The sequence below is a fragment of the Prionailurus viverrinus genome, chromosome C1 (assembly GCF_022837055.1).
Source record: "Prionailurus viverrinus isolate Anna chromosome C1, UM_Priviv_1.0, whole genome shotgun sequence".
NCBI lineage: Eukaryota > Metazoa > Chordata > Mammalia > Carnivora > Felidae > Prionailurus > Prionailurus viverrinus.
In genome coordinates, this window is record NC_062568.1 from 128,750,666 (window position 1) to 128,768,619 (window position 17,954).

Genomic DNA, 17,954 nt, shown 5'->3' on the forward strand with positions numbered 1-17,954 from the left:
TTAGTATTTTGATAGGATGGCATTTAATGTGTGGATTGCTTTGGGTAGTATGGGCATTTTATTTCTTTATTTTTAACGTTTATTTTGAGAGGGAGAGAAAGTGCATGCGAACAGAGGAGGGGCAGAGAGAGGGAGAGAGAGAATCCCAAGCAGGCCCTCCTCTGTCAGCCCAGACAGAGCCCAAAGCAGGGCTTGGCCCCACGAACCTCAGGGTCATGACCCTGAGCTGAAATCAGGAGTTGGATGCTTAACCAGCTGAGCCACCCAGGTACTCCAGTGTGGACATTTAAATAGTATTTGTTCTTTCAGTCCATGAGCGTGCAATATCTTTCCATTTGTTTCTGTTATCTTAAGGTTCTTTCATCAGTGTTTTATAGTTTTCAGAATATAGGTCTTTCACTTCCTTAAGTTTATTCCTAAGTGTCTTATTTTTGATGCAATTGTAAATGAGATTGCTTTCTTAATTTCTCTGTCTGTGCTTCATTATTAGTGTATAGAAATGCAGTGGAAGGGTGCCTGGGTGGCTCAATTGGTTAAGTGTCCAACTCTTGATTTCATCTCAGGCCTTCACCTCAGGGTCATGAGTCCAAGCCCCATGTTGGGCTGTGCACTGGGTGTGGGGAGAAAAGCAAAAAGAAATGCAGTGCATTTCTGTATGTGGATTTTGTGTGCTGTGACCTTACTGAATTCATTTATTCATTTATCAGTTCTAGTAACTTCTGGTGGAGTCTTCCAAGTTTTCTATATATAGTATCATGTCATCTGCAAGTAATGAAAGTTTTACTTCCTTACTAATTTGGATGCCTTTTATTCCTTCATCTTGTCTGATTTCTGTGGCTAAGACTTCCAGTACTATGTTGAATAAAAGTGGTGAGATTGGACATCCTTGTGTTGCTCCTGTTCTAAGGTGGAAAGCTTAGTTTTTCACCATTCAGTATGATATTAGCTGTGGGTTTTTCATATATGGTCTTTATTATGTTGAGGTACGTTTCTTCTAAACATATTTTGTTGAGGGTTTTTATCATGAATGGATCTTGTAGTTTGTTAAATGCTTTTTCTGCGTCTATTGACATGATCGTATGGTTTTATCCTTTCTGTTATTGATGTGATGTATTACATTGATTTGTGAATTTTGAACCACCCTTGCAACCCAGGATTAAATCCTGCTTGATTGTGGTGAATGATTGTTTTTTAATGTATTGTTGGATTTGGTTTGCTAGTATTTTGTTGAGGAATTTTTGTATCTATGTTCATCAGAGACAATTGGCTTGTAATTCTCTTTTTTTGTAATACATATCTTTATCTGGTTTTGGTATCAGGGTAACACAGACCTCCTAAAATGAATTTGGAAGTTTTCCTTCCTCTTCTGGTTTTTGGACTAGTTTGAGAAGAACAGGTATTCATACTCTTTAAATATTTGGTTGAATTCACCTATGAAGCCATCTGGTCCTGGACTTTTGTTGGAATTTTTTGATGACTGATTCAATTTCATTGTAGGTCATCAGTTTGTTCAATTTTTCTTTTTCTTCCTGATTCAGTTTTGGGATGTGATATGTTTTTTAGGAGTTTATCCATATCTTCTAGGTTGTACAACTTGTTGGCATATAGTTTTCCATGTCTTTTATAACCCTTTGTATTTTTGTTTTATTGGTTATTTCTCCTTTTCATTTCTAATTTTTTTTTTTAAGTTTCTATGTTGTTTATTTCTGCTCTAATTTTTTTTTTTTTTCTTTTGAGAGAGAGAGTGCTTGCACGCAAGCGGGGAAGGGGCAGAGAGAGAAGTAGAGAGAGAATTTCAGGCAAGCTCTGTGCTGTCAGCATGAAGCCAAATGCAGGGCTTGAGATCATGACCTGAGCTGAAACCAAGAGTCTGATGCTCAATCAACTGAGCCATCCAGGCACCCCTCTGGTCTAATCTTTATTATTTCTTTCCTTCTACTTGTTTGGGATTTTGTTTGTTCTTTGTCTCATTTAGGTGTAAGGTTAGGTTGTTTATTTGGGATTTTTCTTGCTTCTTGAGGTAGGCCTGTATTGCTTGCTATAAACTTCCCTCTTAGAACAGTTTTTGCTTCATCCCAAAGATTTTTGAACTATTTTGTTTCCATTTTCATTTTTCTCCATGTAATTTTCAATATCTGCTTCATTTCTTGGTGTCCCATTCATTGTTTACTAGCATGTTATTTTTAACCTTTATGTGTATCTGTGATCTTTCCAGATTTTTTCTTTGATTTCTAATTTCATAATTAGAAAAGATGAATGGAACAACTTCTGTCTTTTTGAATTAATTGAGACTTACTTTGTGGTCTAATATGTGATCTATTCTGGAACATGTTTTATGTGAAAAGAATTTTTATTCTGTTTCCAGATGGAATGTTTGGATATATCTGTTAAATCCATTTTGTCCGATGTGTCATCCAAAGCCACTGTTTCCTTGTTGGTACTGTTTGGATGATCTGTTCATTGATGTAAGTGGGATGTTAAAGTCCTTTAATATTACTGTATTGCTATCAATTAGCTCCTCTATGTTATTAGCTACTTTTATGTATTTGGATGTTTTCATGTTGGGTGCATAAGTATTTACAGTTTTCATATTTTCTTGTTGGATTGTCTCAATGATAAATCATGTCCTTCTTTGTCTCTTGTTACAGTCTTTGTTTTAAAGTGGAATACCAGGGGCGCCTGAGTGGCTCAGTTGGTTAAGCATCTGACTTCAGCTCAGGTCATGATTTCACAGTTCATGAGTTTGAGCCCTGCGTTGGACTCTGTGCTGACAGCTCAGAGCCTGGAGCCTGCTTAGGCTTCTGTGTCTCCCTCTCTCTCTGCTGCTTTCCTGCTCATGCTCTGTCTCTCAAAAATAAATAAAGATTAAAAAAAATTAAAAAAAAAAAGTGACATACCAGTTTACACTGACATTCTGGGCGTGCATGATAGTACTTCATAATAATGTGCACTTTTTCATATGCATATTGACCACTTGAGTATTCTCATGAAATTCAAGAATTTCTTGTTTGCTCAAATCTTTAGCCCATTTTAATTTTTATTATATATTTTTAAAATATATATTTATTTGAGAGAGATGGTGCATGAGTGGGGGGGGGGGTGTGGCAGAGAGTGAGGGAAAGAAAGAATCCCAATCAGAGTCCACAGTGTCAGTGCAGAGCCCTACATGGAGCTCTATCCTGTGAATTGTGAGATCACATGACCTGAGATGAAATCAAGAGTTGGATGCTTAACTGACTGAGCCCCCAGGTGCCCCTCACCCATTTTTAAATTGGACTTTTAGTATTTTGCTTATTGATTTGTAGGACTTTTTTGCATATTCTTTTTTTTTTTTTTTTAAATTCTTTTTTTTTTTTTCAACGTTTATTTATTTTTTTGGGACAGAGAGAGACAGAGCATGAACGGGGGAGGGGCAGAGAGAGAGGGAGACACAGAATCGGAAACAGGCTCCAGGCTCTGAGCCATCAGCCCAGAGCCCGACGCGGGGCTCGAACTCACAGACCGCGAGATCGTGACCTGGCTGAAGTCGGACGCTTAACCGACTGCGCCACCCAGGCGCCCCTTTTTGCATATTCTTGACATGAGTCCTTTGTCTGATAGATGCATTGTGAATATTTTCGGTCTGGCTTGCCTTTTTCATTTCTGTATGGTATAAAGTAGGGATGTTATATCTTTATTATGTATCATATAAACATTTACTCCCACCCTGTTTTTGCCTTTTACTATTCTCTTTTGTTGTATATAGTTCTTTTTATTTTAATCAGTTTTTTTATGGTTTAAAGCTTCATTTCATGTTTGGAAAGCCTCTGCCACCCAAAGGCTATGAGAGATTTTCCTCCAGTATTTTCTTTTAATACTTTCATAGTTTTTTTTTGTTGTATTTAACTTTTGTTTTTACTTTTTTTAATGTTTTTATTCATTTTTTTTTTTTTAATTTTTTTTCAACGTTTATTTTTGGGACAGAGAGAGACAGAGCATGAACGGGGGAGGGGCAGAGAGAGAGGGAGACACAGAATCGGAAACAGGCTCCAGGCTCTGAGCCATCAGCCCAGAGCCCGACGTGGGGCTCGAACCCACGGACCGCGAGATCGTGACCTGGCTGAAGTCGGACGCTCAACCGACTGCGCCACCCAGGCGCCCCTGTTTTTATTCATTTTTGAGAGAGAGACAGCAGTTGCACCCACAAATGTGCATGAATGGGGGAGGGGCAGAGAGAGAGAGGGACAGAGGATCTGAAGCGGGCTCTGTGCTGACAGCAGTGAGCCTGAGGCCGGGCTTGAACTCACAAACCATGAGATCATGATCTGAGCTGAAGTCAGATGCTCAGCCAACTAAGCCACTTGGTGCCCCTGTCGTATTTAACTTTTTAATCTGTTTGGAGTATATTTTTGTGGAGTGCAGTATAAGATAGGTATTTTTTTTTAACACAAAGTTAGTCATTTGTTCTAATACCATATATTCCACTTATTTAAAATGCAACTGTTAATATATATAGTAAATTCCTTTGTGTATTTTAGCTTGTTTCTGGAGTATTAGGGAGACCTAATATCTTTGCAATTTTCTTATCCACTAGCAAGAATATATTTTCGTTTATTCAGGTCTTATTTGTTTAAAACAGGCTTATAGTTTACTTTTATTTCCCTCTGTCTCCTTTCTTTTTTTCTTTTCCAGTTCTTATTAAATGTTGCCTAGAGACTTTACAGTTTTTTGCTGTATAAATTGGACCATCTATGCCCCACCACTGTGATAATTTTGTTTGTTGCTGATGTATATTAATGTCACACCCATTAATTGTGGATTATATTTATATAGCCTAATAGTTTTGAAGCTGATTCTCTTAGGTTTTTCAGGTAGATATGCAATATATAAAAATGTGAGGGGTCCCTGGGTGGCTCAGTTGGTTGAGCTTTTGACTTCACCTCAGGTCATGATCTCACGGTTAGTGAGTTTGAGTTCCACATCAGGCTTTGTGCTGACAACTTGGAGCTTGGAGCCTGCGCTTTCTCTCTCTGTCCCTCCCCTCCTCACGCTCTGTGTCTCTCAAAAATAAATTAACATTAAGAAAATGTGAATTTATGTTTTCTTAGTATTAATGTCTTTTTTCCTCTCATACAGAGAAATGCTAAATAATAGTGGAATACTTTCTTCATTCCATTCTTTTTTTTGGTAAATAACTTAAAATATCTCCCATTAGCAATGATGTTTGTTCTGTGTCTGAAAAAGTTTTCTTTTGTTCCTTCCAATTAAAGAGTTTTAATTCAAAGAGTGCTAAGTCACATAAAGTGATTCGGGGGGATTTAATCAAGTGATCATGTCATTTTTTTTCATTTTTATCTAATAATGTAATAAATGATAATGGATTTTTGGGGTGCCTAGGTGCTTCAGTCGATTAAGCATCTGACTCTTGATTTCAGCTCAGTTCATGATCTCATGGTTCTTGAGTTTGAGAACTGCACTGGACTCCTGGCTGACAGTGCAGATCCTGCTTGGGATTCTGTTTTTCTCCCTCTCCCTCTGCCCCTTCCTGGAGTTCTCTCTTTTGCTCTTTCACTTTCTTTCTTTTCTTCTTTCTCTTTTTCTGAAAATAAAGACACTTAAAAAAAGGGGTAAGTGTGGAACCATCTTTGAATTCATAGAATAATACTTAGTCAAAGAGATATTTAGTATCTTGTTGAATCAATCTATGAACACTTAATATAGGACATTTGTGTTTACATTTGACCCTTCAACAGCATGGGAGTTAGTAGTGCCAACCTTGCCTTGCAGTTGAAAATCCACCTATAACTTGACTCCCCAAAAACTTAATACCTAATAGCCTACTGTTGACTGGCAGCCTTACCAATAATATAAACAGCATATATTTTGTATGTTATATGTATTAAATACTATGTTGTTACTATAAAGTAAGCTAGAGGAAAGAAGATAATAAGAAAATTATAAGGAGCGGGCACCAGGGTGGCTCAGTCAGTTAAGCATCCGACTTTGGCTCAGGTCAAGGTCTCACGGTTCATGAGTTTGAGCCCCACATCAAGGCTCTCTGCTGTCAGCACAGAGCCTGTTTTAGATCCTCTGTCCCCCTCTCTTCTCTCTCTGTCCCTCCCTTGCTTGTGCTCTCACGGTCTCTCTAAAATAAGTTAAAATGTTTAAAAAAATTATAAGGAAGAGAAAATACGTGTACAATACTGTAAAAAAAAAATACACATGTAAGTGGATCTGCACAGTTCAAAGCTGTGTTCAAGCGTCACCTGTATATTTATAGTGAATTTGGTCTCAGATTATCCTTTTTCTGAACCCTTAGTCTGCATGTTAAAATTATGGACTATAGACTATTTTGTTAGAATTATGCTAGTGTCATGAAATGAGAACATTTTCCAGTTTTCTCTATGCTTTGGAACAGTCAGAAAACAAGGAACTATCTGTTCCTTGAAGGTTCGATAGAATTAAGTAGCCTCTTATCAGTTGGATCTAGTGCCTTTTTGAGGCATTTATCTTTAGGTTCTTTTCCCATTTCCTCCATGATCTTGGTCTGCTTGGATTTTTTTTATCATTTCTTTAGTTTTGCTAATTTATATTTCCTTAAAGAGCCATGTATTTCATCTATGTGTTTAAATGTATTAGTACAATATCATACACATTGTTATGATATTTAAAATCTTTGTATCATTTCTCATATGTTCTTAATTGTTTTGTCTTTTTTTTTTTTTTGGTAGAATATATGAATGGGGGAGAGGGGCAGAGAGAGAGAGAGAGAGAGAGAGAGAGAGAGAATCTTAAGCAGGCTCCACTCCCAGCATGTGGTCCAATGCAGGGCCCAAATGGGATCCTGACCTGAGCTGAAATCTAGTTGGAGGCTCAACCTCAACGGACTGAGCCAGCCAGACCCTCCTTGTCTTTTTTTTTTTTTTTAATTAAATTTAATTAATTAAAAAGAATTTTTTTTAACGTTTATTTATTTTTGAGACAGAGAGAGACAGAGCATGAATGGGGGAGGGTCAGAGAGAGAGGGAGACAAATAATCTGAAACAGGCTCCAGGCTCTAAGCTGTCAGCACAGAGCCTGACGCGGGGCTCGAACTCACGGACCGCAAGATCATGACCTGAGCTGAAGTCGGACGCTCAACCGACTGAGCCACCCAGGTGCCCCTAATTTATTTATTTTTTAATGAGACTGGATGGTTTGTTTTTTGGCCTTTTTGAAGAATGTGTTTTTCATTGTATTCTATACTATTTTTTTCCTTGTTCACTAATTTCTGTCATTTCAATTTTTTTTGGTTGTTTTCAAATTCTAGAAATGCACTTACAAGTACGTTTGTTTATGACTCCAAAGTGACTGAGGGAGTTGTTTGTATTCGTTATTTGTTACTATATATTCTAATAGGATTGTGAATCAGTTCTTTGAGACTTTAAAATCGGACCATTCTTCTCTTCCTGCTGATATTATATAGGCAGTGCTTTTAAAATTTTAGTGTGCATCAGAATCACCTGCATTAAACAGTAGAAAATGTAAATGTTGCCCTATCCCTCACACTTCCTTTTTTTTTTTAAAACAAAAATTCCAAAATTCTAATGGTCAGTGGGATAAAACCAGTTCTTTACTGCCTTTATTGCCTTCGATGTGTTTGCTTACCTTTGACAGTTACAGTAAGCATCTTTACCAGTTTATTCTCTTTATTCTTCTTGATTGCTCTTTCAGTGTTTTTTCCAGCACTGCATTTTCAGTCGTTTGTGAACTTCTTCTGTTTTATCAATATCTATTTTCCCTTCTCCTCTCCTTTCCGTTTTTTAAAAAGATGAGGGAATTAAAAAAATTTTTTTTTTCAACGTTTATTTATTTTTGGGTCAGAGAGAGACAGAGCATGAACGGGGGAGGGGCAGAGAGAGAGGGAGACACAGAATCTGAAACAGGCTCCAGGCTCTGAGCCATCAGCCCAGAGCCTGACGCGGGGCTCGAACTCACAGACCGTGAGATCGTGACCTGGCTGAAGTTGGACGCTTAACCGACTGCGCCACCCAGGCGCCCCAGAGAATTTTAAAGTAGTTACATAAAATTCTCCAAGTGTTTTATGAGGGAGGCACTCCCCTGTTCCTGTAGGAATTTTTGAATAGGGACAACTTGTCTGGAATGCAGTTTTGGAACTTGCATCAAGTTTTATATTTGTTTACATTTTTTTGAGCTGTGATTGATCATAAGGAAATAATCCAAATTTTGGATGTATGTCTGCATATAAAAGCAATCATAGTTTTATATCTAATTGTGAAAAATTGGAAAGTCCATGTCCATAGTAATGCAGAGTTTAAATGAATTATGATATATCCATGGAATGGAATATTATGCAGCTATTAAAGTGTTTATAGAGTGTTTTAGTGGTATGAGAAGGTATAAATGCTAAAGGAATAAGAATCATGATTAAATTGTGTAAGTGGCTTAGTCTTAATTAGTTAAATGTGTTTTTTGTGTGTATGGGTGATGTCAATATAAATTTATTCGGAACATATCTGAGTATTTTCACAATCAGAAAAATATACTGTATATTTGAAAGGTATTTAGGATTTGATAGTGTTCATCAATAGAAATTATTAAGATAGGCTTGTAGTATGATTCAAACAGGCACAAGATTACATATTTATTACCATGTTCAAATTTTATCATGGCATAAGGGTGCCTGGCTGGCTCTGTCAGAAGAGTGTGTGACTCTTGATCTCAGGGTTGTGAGTTCAGGCTCCACACTGGATATAGAGACTACTTAAAAATAAAATCTTAAATAGATTTTATCATGGGTAAAACATAGCTACTAATGTAAGACTGAACTAATGAACAATACCTTGTCGATTTTATAAATTTAGGGCTTTTTTTAATTATAAAAAAATGTATACTGTTGTACAAAACTGAAATAATATAATGGTATTTAAAGTGAATACTGAAAATTCCCTGTGTATCCGCTTATTTACTTTTAACACAAATAGGTTCATACTATACTATTTTGGAGTTTTTTAACATAATCATGTCATTCTTCCCTTAACTTGAAGACTATTACTTCTAAATGTATGTGGGTTTAAGAGAAGCAGAAATTAAGAACAAGATCATAATGGTAAATTTGCCTTTGTTGGCCTTTCTCCTTCATTAAATCCATAATTGAAAATAGAGCCTCTGAAACAGGGAAATTTTATAATTATATAGAACAACTAAGATATTTTTTCTTCAAATCTTCGTGTGTGTGTGTGTGTGTGTGTGTGTGTTTTAATTATGGTACTATATTTTTATATAATAGGCGCAGGTACAGTGTCAACAGCAGCATGAACAACAGAAAAAAGATTTGGAAATCCTCCATCAACGAAACATCCAGCAGCTACAAAACAAATTATCTGAGTTAGAAGCGGCTAATAAGGACCTAATGGAAAGAAAATATAAAGGAGACTCTACCATCAGAGAACTGAAAACAAAACTCTCTGGTGTTGAAGAGGTATTGAACTTTGAGTTTGTTCCCCCCACCACCAATTTAAAATAGTGTTTTAGTTTGGTGACTTTATTACTTGTGTGCATGGTGTTTCTCTAATGCTTTGCAAGGCTCTCTTGGTGGTGTTAGGGTAATCAGTTCAGACAATGCAAAAAAATTGAGAATCTAAAATCTGATAGAAAATGATAATTCAGAACAGAACTGAGGTAAAATTGGATATTTTTAGTTAAGGTTTTGAGGGGTAGGTCATTGGCACAGTGATCAGTGTACTTTTAATATCCTCACAGTGTCTATGGGTCCGTATACTCAGTGTTGACAGGACTGGTTCTTTCAGCCTACCTAACATACCAAACAACTATATGAAGTTGTGTCTAATAATAATAATGATACTTTATTAGTAATGATAGTAGCTACGCTTACTGAACACATGCTATGTGACAGGCACTGTGTAACTATTTTACATATAGTAAACCATTTAATTTTCGTAACAATTCTTTTATTTATTCATTTATTTATTTTTAATTTTTTAATTATTTTTTTTCCCAATTCTCTTAAAGAAGGTACTATTATCGCCATCTGATAAACTAAGGCACAGAAAAGTTAAGTAACTTGCCCAAGGTCACATAGCCAGTAAGTAGAAGAGAAAGGATTGGAACCTCTATTATTTGCTTGTCTTTAGAACTCCCTTGTTCTTTCAGTCAACAGAGACATTTCTTAAATTTTGCTGTAGTGACACATTGTTGATGCTTTAGCCCTGATATTAGACTCCTTCCTAGCATTATTATACATTAATGTCATGAATTAATCAGAAAACGTAGATTTTGTTAAATCTATCGTATGTTTTTTAAATTTTTTTAATGTTTATTTTTGAGAGAGAGAGTGGGGGAGGGGCAGAGAGAGAGAGGGAGACACAGAATCCAAAGCAGAGACACAGAGTGGGGGAGGGGCAGAGAGAGAGAGAGGGAGACACAGAATCCATAGCAGGCTCCAGGCTCTGAGCTGTCAGCACAGAGCCCCACACGGGGCTCGAGCCCACAAGTTGTGAGATCATGACCTGATCTGAAGTCCGACGCTTAACTGATTGAACCACCCCAAGTCTATCATATTTAAAGATCACCAGTGTTACTTGGGCTCATGACACTTCCCATTCCATTTCACCAGTCTCTTGTGCTTAGGAAACTCTAAAGCCTGACTTGATGCTCACTGCCATTTATTATTTAGTATGTACCAGGCATTATGGTAAGCAAGGTGCATTAGGGTTCTTATGAAGATTAAGTGAAGTAATTGATGAAGTGTTAATTCTGTTTTACAAATGAGGGAGCTGAGATTTAGGTTAAAATAATTCCTAAGATTACACAGAAGAACCTAGATTTGTATTCAAATCCAGCAGAGTCTGCTTCTAAAACCACTATGGCATAATACTATAAAATTATTTTGTAAAGAAAGTTATGTAGGAATACTATATACAAGACTTGTGTATACTGGCGTATTTGGTGATATTAGCTGATTCGGGAGTGATCTGCCCTAGATAGATAGATAGATAGATAGATAGATATATTTATTTATTAAAAAAAAATTTTTTTTTCAATGTTTATTTATTTTTGGAACAGAGAGAGACAGAGCATGAACGGGGGAGGGGCAGAGAGAGAGGGAGACACAGAATCGGAAACAGGCTCCAGGCTCTGAGCCATCAGCCCAGAGCCTGACGTGGGGCTCGAACTCACGGACCGCGAGATCGTGACCTGGCTGAAGTCGGACGCCCAACTGACTGCGCCACCCAGCGCCCCTGCCCTAGATTTTTAATAACCCATTTTTAATTAACAATTATGTTTGCTTGTTTTTGTTTTAAAGAGTGAACCAAGAGGGAATCCAGAAGTGCTAACAAATTTATTGACATGGAAAGATATTTGTAATATTTAAAGAAGTTAGATTATAAAACTGCACAGTATGAGCACTTTCTAAAAAAAAATCCGTGTATATAAAAAGAGCAAAATGTTAACTCTAGGTCATAGCTGCCATCCTTGGCTAACCTTCGGATCAGTTGGAGAATGCTCAAATGCCCTAGTGCCCAGGACATACCTCATACTAACTGTAAATAAGACTCTCTTGGGGAGGGTACCAGGCACCAGTAGTTTTTAAAGCTTCCTAGGTGATTTCAATATGCATAGTAGCTTGAGAACCACTGCTTACGTGGTAGAATGATAGGGCTTTTTATTTAGTTATTTATTTTATGTTTTTGAAATTCTGTTACAATGGGTGTTTATGACAAATGATTTTTTTAAAGTGTAAATTTCAAGATACCAAAAAATCCTTGTTACTAGTTTTTAGAGTTGTAGTAATTTATTCATAAATGAGGATTATTTTCCTTGTTGTCATTGAATTAGATATTAGTGTATTTTACAATTATTATTCAAATCTACAAGTTACATATACCTCTAGAGGGATATCCAAATCCTTTTTTAAAAAATCAATACTAGAACTTTAAAATTACTAAAGGTATTTTTAAAATATTTTAAACATCTTAATTATAAATAACCATAGTGGGCCAACTTCTCTTTTTTATGCTGCATCATTTTTTTTCTTTCTGTAGGAGCTCCAGCGGGCTAAGCAAGAAGTCCTCTCTTTGCGAAGAGAAAATTCTACCCTAGATGCTGAATGCCATGAAAAAGAAAAGCATATTAATCAGCTACAAACAAAAGTGGCTGTTTTAGAACAGGAAATCAAGGATAAGGACCAGCTTGTTTTAAGAACAAAAGAAGCATTTGATACAATCCAGGAACAAAAGGTCTATTTAAACATTTTTGAAACAAATTGATGATTACATTTACAAATGATGCTTTTCTTAAACACAAGCATCTTATTAATTATTCATGTTTTTAAAAATATGTATCAGGTGGCTTTAGAAGAAAATGGTGAGAAAAATCAGGTACAACTAGGAAAACTTGAAGCTACGATAAAATCATTATCAGCGGAACTTCTTAAGGTTCGTTTTTAAAAATAACAGAATATTAAATTTCATTGGATTAAGTAGAGATATACATATGAAGCTCTTTTACAGGCAAATGAAATTATCAAGAAGTTGCAGGGAGATCTGAAAACTTTAATGGGTAAATTGAAACTGAAGAATACAGTAACTATTCAGCAAGAGAAACTCTTAGCTGAGAAGGAAGAAAAATTACAAAAGGAACAAAAGGAATTACAAGATGTTGGACAGTCTCTCCGAATTAAAGAGCAAGAGGTGGTGAATATTTTCTGTTTTTGCATGTGTGACTATTTGCAAAGTTTAACAAATTTTCTTAGATGTAGATTTTATTTTATTTTTTTTTTAATTTTTTTTTTCAACGTTTATTTATTTTTTTTGGGACAGAGAGAGACAGAGCATGAACGGGGGAGGGGCAGAGAGAGAGGGAGACACAGAATCGGAAACAGGCTCCAGGCTCTGAGCCATCAGCCCAGAGCCTGACGCGGGGCTCGAACTCCCGGACCGCGAGATCGTGACCTGGCTGAAGTCGGACGCTTAACCGACTGCGCCACCCAGGCGCCCCAGATGTAGATTTTAAATTTCCATTTTGTTATATTCGAGAATATCTTTGACTCCCACCCCCCCCCCCCAACCTTTCAACAGAAGTTAATGTGTTACAACCTGAAAAGTTAGTTATCATGACTCAGGTACCTTGAGTGTTCATATATATGTACCATATATGTGTATATACATATATAGATACACAGTTACACAGGAGAGCTATAATTCATTCTATTTAATAACAGTTAACAGTAATCAATTATTAATAGAAATACGTTTCAGTTTTTATTTAATTTTTATTATACTTATGAGGATTGACATATTTCAGGTATGCAAATTACAAGAACAATTAGAAGCTACAGTTCAAAAACTTGAAGAAAGCAAACAGCTTCTAAAAAATAATGAAAAGTGTAAGTATTTTAACTTTTTTTTTTAAAAAAAGTTTTTTTAACATTTATTTATTTTTAAATTTTTTTTTTTTTTCCAACGTTTATTTATTTTTGGGACAGAGAGAGACAGAGCGTGAACGGGGGAGGGGCAGAGAGAGAGGGAGACACAGAATCGGAAACAGGCTCCAGGCTCTGAGCCATCAGCCCAGAGCCTGACGTGGGGCTGGAACTCACGGACCTCGAGATCGTGACCTGGCTGAAGTCGGACGCTTAACCGACTGCGCCACCCAGGTGCCCCTAACATTTATTTATTTTTGAGACAGAGAGAGACAGAGCATGAACGGGGGAGAGTCAGAGAGAGAGAGGGAGACACAGAATCTGAAACAGGCTCCAGGCTCTGAGCTGTCAGCACAGAGCCCGACGCGGGGCTTGAATTCACGAACCGCGAGATCATGACCTGAGCCGAAGTCAGACGCTTAACCGACTGAGCCACCCAGGCGCCCCTTAACTTTTTATGTAAAAGAAGTTTGTAACTGTACTCTTAATCTGAAAATGTTATTTGAATTCATAAAAGTCCAGGTAGATCAAGATACTGCTCCATACAGATAATTTCTGTTTTAAATATACTGTCTCCATGTCTTTGCTACAGTAACTTATATATTAGCTGCCCTGTAAAACTGTTACCATTCTGAAGAAAACCATATTACATGTGTCAGTAACCCAAAATTAAGTGTTGAAAATATTAACGATAAGTTCTTCACTGATTGAAGTTCTTCACTACACCTTGTTTAATTGCTGTATTTACCTAATAGTAACAACATGAATTATTTGAAACTAAAATATAAGATCAAGCCTATAACATTTTCTCAGTGTTTAGTATTGGTTATCAGATAAGAGTGGGAACTTTAAGTAAACTAAGATATTATTCTAGAAATGAAAGCCTTGAAAGAGATCCTTGACTAGCAGAAATACATGTTTCGGATTGTAATAGGTTAAGGAGTTCTATGTGGTGGTTGCTCAAATAAGAGTCTTTAATGACAAAAATTTAGGTAAACCTGTAGTCTCCTGTGATATAAGGTAATCTTAAAGACTTAACATTTTAAAAATCTCAGTATAATTTTTAAATGTTTAAAGTAATTAGAAAAAAATAATCAAAATTCTTTATCTTGTTTTGTTCTTTTATTTAAGTAATCACATGGTTAAATAAAGAACTAAATGAAAATCAGCTAGTGAGAAAGCAAGATGTATTGGGACCGTCCACCACTCCGCCTGTACATGCGAGCAGCAATGCAATCAGAAGTGGGATTTCTCCTAATTCTAATGTGGTAAGATTTAAACTAAGGTGTGAGCGGTCGTTGGGGCGTCTGGATGGCTCAGTCGGTTAAGCATCTGACTCTTGATTTTGGCTCAGGTTATGGTCTCACGGTTCGTGAGTTCAAGATATGTGTGGGGCTGCAGAATCTGCTTGGGATTCTCTTTCCCTCTCCCGTTTGTGTGCACGCTCTCTCTCTCTGTCTCTCTCTCTGTCTCTCTCTCAAATAAACAAACTTAAAAAAAAAATGATGTGAGTGGTCTTAGTACATTTCCTAAAACAAAAATATTCCCAGACTGTGAGGAAGTTTCCATGACTTCAGGTGCCGGTACTAATATGCATATTTCAGGTATGCAAATTATAAGAACAGTGAGAAATGGGATTTAAACTTTAAAGAGTCCTACAGTTATTAGCACAGTTATTATTAGAGTCCTGCAGTTACTAGTCCTACAGTTATTGGAAGTGTGACATATAGGTATACTTGCTCTTAGCAAAGAGGCTATTTTTCAAGGGCACACTTCTTTTTAAGATTTTATACATATAGAAATCACTCATAACTAAAGTAATCCACATGTGCTGAAAAGCTTACAGTATTCACGGGGCCTTAAGAAGGGAGAATAGGCTTTGGGCTCAAGTTTGGAACTGTGACGGATGGAGCCTAAACTGAATTCTATTTGAAAAACAGGAGGTGGGGGAGCAAAGAGAGAAAGAAAGAAGTGTCCTTTTATCAAGCTTGTCAGTTCTAGATTCCCAAAGGAACTAGTTAGGAAATATAAGCTTTCTAGCTCCCAGTACCAGGAGCTTTTTCCTTGCAAGAAATTAGGGGAAACAGAAGAGCAGCTCCTTACGTCTGGGAGCTGGCTTGCTGCTATCAGCAACGCCCCGGTGTTGCTAGAAGAGCTGTCCTGGCACTCACAACTAGGCATTGGGGCTCTCCTGTTGAACAAACAATATAACAGAAAATCAACATCAGGCAAGGCCACTTTGTGACTGACGGATCAAGAAAAAAACAGGACCACCTCATAATCATGTCAGACCACAATTTTAAAAAAATCATTGCCAAGCCACAAAAGTACACAAATTTTCTCCTATCCTGGCTAATGTGGTTGGTTGTTGCTTCATTACCAATTACTGTTTTGGCCTTAGTACATTCTTCCTGACTTACAAGGTTTATTTCAGATAGTCACACAGTTATCCTTATTTACAGATAGCATCCAACCCACAACAAAGCCACACTTTATTAAACTCTCCCTTAAACCACCTAACACATAAGTCCAATAAATAAGTCCCTTTAACACCTTCATACTGCCACATCCCTTTTACTAGGTTCCCCACAGTGTGCAGTCTCCATTGTTTGCAAGGAGCAGTAAACCCAGGGTGTAACCTAAAGATACGTTTCTGGTAGTTTTTGGTTGGAGAGCACTGGCAGAGGATTTAAAGTGTAAATACTTAATTGAAGTTTAAATCTATCCCAATAAATCAGGTAGTACTTAATCAGATAGTACTTGATGTTTAAGGAGAGGAATGGATTTTTGCTAAATAGAAAAAGGTGTAGAAAGAAGTGCCCACTGCTGAATGACAAACTTGAAAAAATTTGACAGGCTTGATCTTCATGACTTTGTAAAAGGTATTTTTTGTCATGTAAGCACTGATGTACATAATTGCTTCCTAAGATTTGTGTTTCAGTTGCGCTCTTATAAAAATAAACTATTTTCATAACATTGATTAATGGTGGTGTCACCATATTGAAAACCACTGACAAAGCCAGTTATTGTGTCAGGTAGTCCATGTAAGAACATGTCTTGGGGTCCGTGGGTGGCTCAGCTGGTTAAGTGTCTGACTTCGACTTAGGTCGTGATCTCACTGTTCGTAAGTTCAAGCCCCATGTCAGGCACTGTGCAGTTTATACTCATTTTGGTGGAAAATTATTTTTATTTTATATCTGATTGGCTTATTGAACTGTGACTCCATCCTTCCAGCATCCCTTTTTTTAGGAATGGAAGGCCTATAGGGAACCCAGGTGTTCAGAGAGGTTTAGAGAGGCCACTGTTTGAACTCCGTTCAAAGCCAGATCCAATGGTTGACTTTGTCAAGCTTGTATAGCCACTCTTTAAAAAGCCTTAAGGTATCCTAGCCTCATGCTATGTAATAAAGCAGAGTTTTGGTGTCATGATAAGATTAGCCTCTAAGATAGTACTCAATTATTATAACAGATGCTGACACCTCCTGGATTGGCAAATACTAATGTCTCATCCTTAACCTTTTTTATGTTTTTATTTTTAGGTTGATGGTAGACTTACTTACCCAGCCTGTGGGATTGGTTATCCTGTCTCCTCTGCATTTGCATTCCAGAATACCTTTCCTCATCCTATATCTGCCAAAAATAACATCCATCCAGTTTCAGGACCAAAGGTAGACACATTAATACCTTTTTGAGGCAAGGTGTAGCAACTTATTAAATATTTTTAATTTTAAAAATTACCTTAGCCTTTGATCACTTGCTAAGTATTGAATATCTAGTTCATTCTTATAGGAAATACTATCTGCTCTATATGGTGTTTCTTGAATCGCTGTAATTTATAAAAAGGTAGACATCAGTATGCTTAAACTTGATTCCTATTCAACCTCTTTCTCCATTTTTATTCATTCTGTGTTTAATCTTTTACAACTCTTAAACTTAACTAGGATTATTGACTTCATACTGTTGATGTATTAACTATGGTGACCTTTTTGGATCCTTTTGCTAGGATTTAAAGGTCTGAAAAGGCAGGATTATAGCATATCCTACAATGTAGTTCTGGCAACATCTTAAATAGCATAGGGCTAACATTTCCTCAAATCTGATTTATTTGCTGAGACTTTTTTCCTACCCACTTGAGTTCTTCATTGTCATTGTTATTACTAATGTCTTAGGTTTATATATTGTTTTCATATGTATAATTTTATCTTCACAATAATTTCATCCACCAGACCAACCACTGATTCCGTTTCATTACTAACTTTAGGTCAAAAAAAATTTTTTTTCCTAAATCTTGGGGCCCCTGGGTGGCTCAGTCGGTTAAGCGTCCGACTTCGGCTCAGGTCATGATCTCGCGGTCTGTGAGTTCGAGCCCCGTGTCTGGCTCTGTGCTAACAGCTCAGAGCCTGGAGCCTGTTTCAGAGTCTATGTCTCCCACTCTCTGACCCTCCCCCGTTCATGCTCTGTCTCTCTCTGTCTCAAAAATAAATAAACATTAAAAAAAATTTTTTTTTAAAAATCTTGAAGACAAATTAAAA

The 17,954-nt window shown here is 36.8% G+C and overlaps 1 protein-coding gene across 3 annotated transcripts in view; it reads left to right on the forward strand.

Moving 5' to 3' along the window:
• Positions 1-17,954, forward strand: part of SASS6 (SAS-6 centriolar assembly protein) — a 57,792-nt gene that overhangs the window by 18,773 nt on the left and 21,065 nt on the right. For all 3 annotated transcript variants that reach the window (XM_047870423.1, XM_047870421.1, XM_047870422.1), the window contains 7 exons: positions 9,269-9,460; positions 12,045-12,239; positions 12,348-12,437; positions 12,513-12,692; positions 13,306-13,387; positions 14,555-14,691; positions 16,962-17,090. In XM_047870423.1, the coding sequence (XP_047726379.1) occupies positions 9,269-9,460; positions 12,045-12,239; positions 12,348-12,437; positions 12,513-12,692; positions 13,306-13,387; positions 14,555-14,691; positions 16,962-17,090 (1,005 nt within the window). The remainder of the gene's footprint in view (positions 1-9,268; positions 9,461-12,044; positions 12,240-12,347; positions 12,438-12,512; positions 12,693-13,305; positions 13,388-14,554; positions 14,692-16,961; positions 17,091-17,954) is intronic.